The sequence below is a fragment of the Arachis hypogaea genome, chromosome 18 (assembly GCF_003086295.3).
Source record: "Arachis hypogaea cultivar Tifrunner chromosome 18, arahy.Tifrunner.gnm2.J5K5, whole genome shotgun sequence".
Lineage (NCBI taxonomy): Eukaryota > Viridiplantae > Streptophyta > Magnoliopsida > Fabales > Fabaceae > Arachis > Arachis hypogaea.
This window is the reverse complement of record NC_092053.1, coordinates 10578689-10583932: the sequence shown is the minus strand read 5'-3', so window position 1 is coordinate 10583932 and position 5244 is coordinate 10578689. Positions and strand designations below refer to the sequence as shown.

Here is a 5244-nt window from a genome sequence, read left to right as displayed (position 1 = left end):
CCGTGGTGATGGAAGAAGAAACTAGAAAGTATCATCCCCTAGAAAATTAATGAAAACAGTGGGTAGGCATAGAACAACAAAACTTCCATCTATCAAAATATCCGTTGCATAGCCAACTGTTTAAAAGGTTCGTTTAATCTGGGGTCAGTAAATGTGTAAAACACTAAAACTGCCTTTATTTATAGATATAAGACATTAAAATAAAAATATAAACTTATATTTTGTGTTTAAAGTCATTAAAAATATAATATTTTATGTCTAAAAATGTTATATTTTTAGACATTAAATTAAAAAAATATTATGTTTAAAAATATTAAATTAATATATTTTGTATTTATTTTATTAAAAAAAATATAAAGATACTAATAATAAATATAATTTACTTTTATTAAACTTTATTATTATATTTTTTTCAATTTTTTTAAATAAAAATTTAAAATAATTATATTTTATGTTTTATTTTATTTTATTTTTAAATAAAATATAAAAATACTATTTTTTATATCTCTCTTGAGAACCAAACGCAGCTAAAAATTAATCTATATATGCGTGTATTATTATTAGACACAAAATATATCTATTAATCTACTTTTTCCTTTATTTAAATATATAAACTAATAATCAGTACAGTATTAACTAAAATGATAAATATCTTATATTTAATTAAACTAGTTTAAGTTTAAATATTAGAAATAATAAACAAATTTTAATAAATGCTACATAGAAAGGCAATTATTTAACAAAAAATTAAAATATATACCAAAATTTCCTAAATTATATATATCAGTAGATAGTAGATGAAAAAATGATGATGATAATGATGACGACTTGATGATGATGAAATTAAAACAAACAAACAAATAAATTATTATTATATCATTGGAAATAAGTGGGTTAATGGTAATAAGTGATTGAGTAATGAAATATAACAAACTTCATTTTGGATAAATAATTTAACAAAAATGCTTTATATTTATGTAAAAAATGCATCTAAGTTATTCAAGTCTTTTTTGACAAACATGCCTCTCTCATCTCCTCACTCGTTTGTAATTTACGCACCACATATAACGTAAATCTTTTTTGCGTTGCAACCTAAACCATTACTCAACGTAAACCTTTTACTGCAACCTAAACCTTTTTCTCTGCTCGCGTTTTCTTCCTCTTCTTCTTTTTCTTCTCTGCTCGCGTTCTCCTTCAATGTAATAAGCTTTGTTGTTCTCCTCTGGTCGCGTTCATCTTCTTTGTTTTCTTCTTTAGATCTGCTTACATTGCATTTATCTTCTTCCTATTGTTCTTCGTTTTCTTTTTCGATATGCACTTCTGAATCGAAACAATGAATGACTAAACTTCAAATCAGTTGAATGAGAGCGATTTGGATTATTCTTCTGAAACGAATCAAATTGACGAGGTTTGGATTATTCAACTTTGAATCGAATTGAATGGACGGTGGTGTACTGAATTGAATTGATAATCTGTAAATTGTAGATAGAGCTGTTTGAATTTGATTTTATATAATGGATTATGTTTCGTTCACTCAGTACTATACAATTGTTTCACCATGAGTACGTTTTTGGTTCATTATGCAGAAAGCTGTTTGAATTTGATTTTATATAATAGATTATGTTTCATTCACTCAATACTATACAATTATTTCACAATGAGTACGTGTTCGATTCATTATGCAGAAAGCTATTTGAATTTTATTTTATATAATGGATTATGTTTCGTTCATTCAGTATTATACAATTGTTTCACTATGAGTACGTGTTCGGTTCGTTATGCAAAAAGCTGATTGAATTTGATTTTATATAATGGATTATGTTTCGTTCATTCAGTGTTGGACAATTGTTTCACCATAACAACATGTTCGGTTTATTCTGCAGACCAGGTGTTTTGTGGATGAACAATTTGTCCCCAAGATCGGGATGATTTTCAAGACATTAGAATAAGTTAGAAAGTTCTACAAAAATTATTCCAACTTGCTGATTTTTCTACCAAAATAAGGAACATGACTCGAGACGGAGACAAGATTAAGAATTAACTAATTGTATGCAGCAGAGAGGGGAGGTGGAAATCCAAGATATCTCCTACTCTGAAGACAAATCCCTCAGCCAGCATAAACTATCCAGCCAGGATATACGTACACATATTGAAGGGCGTGGGTCTCTAGACAATTTCCAAAGTTGTTCTGAATCATTCACACCCCTGCTGTCCAGACCGGGCAAAGATGCTCAAACAACACATGGAGCTAAGCATGTTCGTGCGTCGCACCATTGAAACCAACGAGGAAGCTGGAATCAGACCTAGAAAAACTTACCAATCATTCGTAGCAGCAGCCGGCAGTCACCGTGAATTAAGTTTTATAGAAAAAGATGTGAGAAATTACATCACACGGGAAGTACGGAATGTGTCCGAAAAAGACGATGCCGAAAAATTCGGGAAGTACCTATTAAGAATGAAAGAGAAGAACCACAATTTCTTTTTCGAACTCAACCTCGAAGGTGATCACTCCATCAGACATGCATTATGGGCCGACGCAAGAAGCAGGGCGGCATGCGAGTATTTTGGAGATGTCATTTCATTCGACACCACATACAATACAAACAGGTATTCAGTTCACCCAAATTAAGTTTGTACATTCACCATATGTACACATTTCGGTTCACCAATTTGTTAGAGTGTGCATTTATGCAGGTACAATATGGTTTTTGGTTCTTTTGTGAGCGTGAATCATCACGGTCAGTCGACACTTCTCGGATGCGCGCTGATGAAAAATGAGGACATCCAATCATTCAAATGGCTATTCGAGTGTTGGCTCCGTTGCATGGGAGCCAAGGCACCAAAAGACATTCTCACCGACCAATGCGCATCAATGCAAAGGGCCATTGAGATGTGCATGCCAACAACAATTCACCACTGGTACATCTGGCACATCATGAAGAAGATCCCAAACAAACTAAACGCCAAGCGACATGAAAAAATGGAACAAGAGATGAGCCACGTCGTTTCGAACTCGTTCACAAAAGAGGCATTCGACAGAAACTGGAACGATTTTCTCACAAGGTATGGCCTCGAAGGCAACAAGTGGCTCTCAAGTAACCGAGGTTTTAATTTGAATTATTTTGGGTCAAAACATGCACAGATTTTGGTTTAGTACAGCTCATTGGTTCGGTTCATTTTGCAGAGCTGTCCGAGGATAGACATATATGGATTCCAGTTTGCTTGGATCACCACTTCTGGGTCGGGATGAGAAGCACACAAAAGAGCGAGAGCATGCACGCATTTTTCAACAAGTTCATCACACGCACCAGCTCTTTGAGTCAATTCGTAAAGCAATACGACAATTGTCTAGCAAGCAGAGAGCAAAGAGAGAGAGAGAATTCAACGCTGCAGATTTCATGCCGTCATATCGCGCGCAACAAAATCACCAATAGAGGTGCAGTTTCAGCACGTGTACACCCACTTCAGGAAAGTTCAAGCACAATTCAGAGGAAAGGTGAAACTGCATCACAAGATCAATGCATTCCACACTAGGTTTCACAAGATACGAAGTTGTAGAGCAGGTTTCCAACTCCATATTTAATAAGTTTTTAGTCACCTACGACGCAGTATCACAAGAGGTAAAGTGCTAGTGCCTATTGTTCGAATCAAGGGGCATACTGTGCAGCCATTCCCTAAGCGTCCTAAACTTCGAGCGAGTGGATGACGTGGCACCAAAATACATACCGGAGCGCTGGAGCAAGAATATAAAGAAGAGGCACACACACATCAAAAGCAACCAAGACGAGTCTCTATTGGAGCCAAGAAGCAAGAGATTTGACGATTTGGTGTTTCGGTCGCACAATATATGTGAATTTGCATCCGAGTCCAAGGAGATGACCGAAATTCTACATCGGGCGTTTGACAATATCATGGCCGAGATGCAATAATATCAAGCGAGAAGTAAAGAAAAAAGTTCGTTATCCCATTAAGAAGCGACGTTGAGCGACGTGAACGACCTTCAAAGTCTGCCACGTGTCAGAACAAGAGGTTGGCCCAAGAACAGACTTGGATCAAACCTGAAAAAAAAGATCTCTAACACCACGAAGAAGAAAAAAAAAAGCCAGCTCCAAGCGAGGTAAAATTGATTTGCTTTCGATTAGGAAAACATTCATTTGTGCATTTTGCTAATATACAATTTATTTTCTTTTTTTTTTTGTTTTGCAGTTGAATCTTTTAGACGGCGGACCAACGATTCAGCCAAGTTTAAACTTTTACAATGCACCAGATATGAATTATCCCGGAGAGGGTTATACGAGTTTTTATTAACATAAATTTTCTTTCATCTATGAGCACATTTTGGTTCACTGAAGTTATAGGAGGGTTAATTTTTGACTATTGTTAGTCTTTATTGAATAGTCACTTTTTTTGGTTTTGTTTTTTATATTAGATTTTGTGAAATTCTTTATTCAATAATCACTTTTTTTTTGTTTATTGAATAGTCAATTTGTTGTGTTATGTCAGAAAGTTCATGTGCTTTTGAAACTGAATACTGATATATATATTGATATATCTCTTTGCTATATTGATATATACTGATATATACTGAATAATGAATAGTCACATTTTCGGTTCACTGGGTGTATTAATTTCGGTTCATTTGTTTATTTGGGGTTCATAATGTTTGATAAACACCCTGATTCTATTCACTGTGATTCTGGAACAAAATAACAGCCAGATAGTTCCAACAGATATATACATCTTGAATCAGATATAAATATTAACATTAGATATATACATTAACATTAACATTAGATAATATACATTAAGATTTACATTAATATTCAGATATATACATTGAAAGAAGCAGTGCTTTTTTAAACAAAATAGTGTTAATTACAACCAGTCAAACAAAGTATATCCTATTTACTACTATATATCCCTAGATGTGAATTTACAAAAAGGATTGGAGAGGGCAGCAGATGGTTTCGAGAGTCTTATTGCTTCACATGCCCGAATGATTTGGTCTCTCATTTTTGTTCAGTTTGTGGAAGATAATATTTGGACCATATTCAAGCCTGAAAGTATCAATCTCTTTCTACATTTCAATTGACAGAAATTAGTTACATAAGAAATGAATCCAACTCAATAAGAATTTTATTTTATTAATTTTGAAACTTACTTGTGTCCAAACTTTATATTGATACCTCTTCCCGTTTTTGATCTTTCGAGGATCAATTGTTTCAAGCCATTTCATGACGTATA

The 5244-nt window shown here is 33.7% G+C and overlaps 1 protein-coding gene across 1 annotated transcript; it reads left to right on the top strand.

Annotated features, from left to right (window-relative positions):
• Window positions 1–2242: 2242 nt before the first annotated feature.
• On the top strand, window positions 2243–4535 carry LOC112769553 (protein FAR-RED IMPAIRED RESPONSE 1-like). The gene is made up of 5 exons (XM_025814060.1): window positions 2243–2607; window positions 2695–3104; window positions 3535–3620; window positions 4207–4288; window positions 4504–4535. The coding sequence occupies exons 1-5, from the start codon at window positions 2243–2245 to the stop codon at window positions 4533–4535; spliced, it is 975 nt and encodes a 324-aa protein (XP_025669845.1).
• The last annotated feature ends 709 nt before the right edge of the window (window positions 4536–5244 follow it).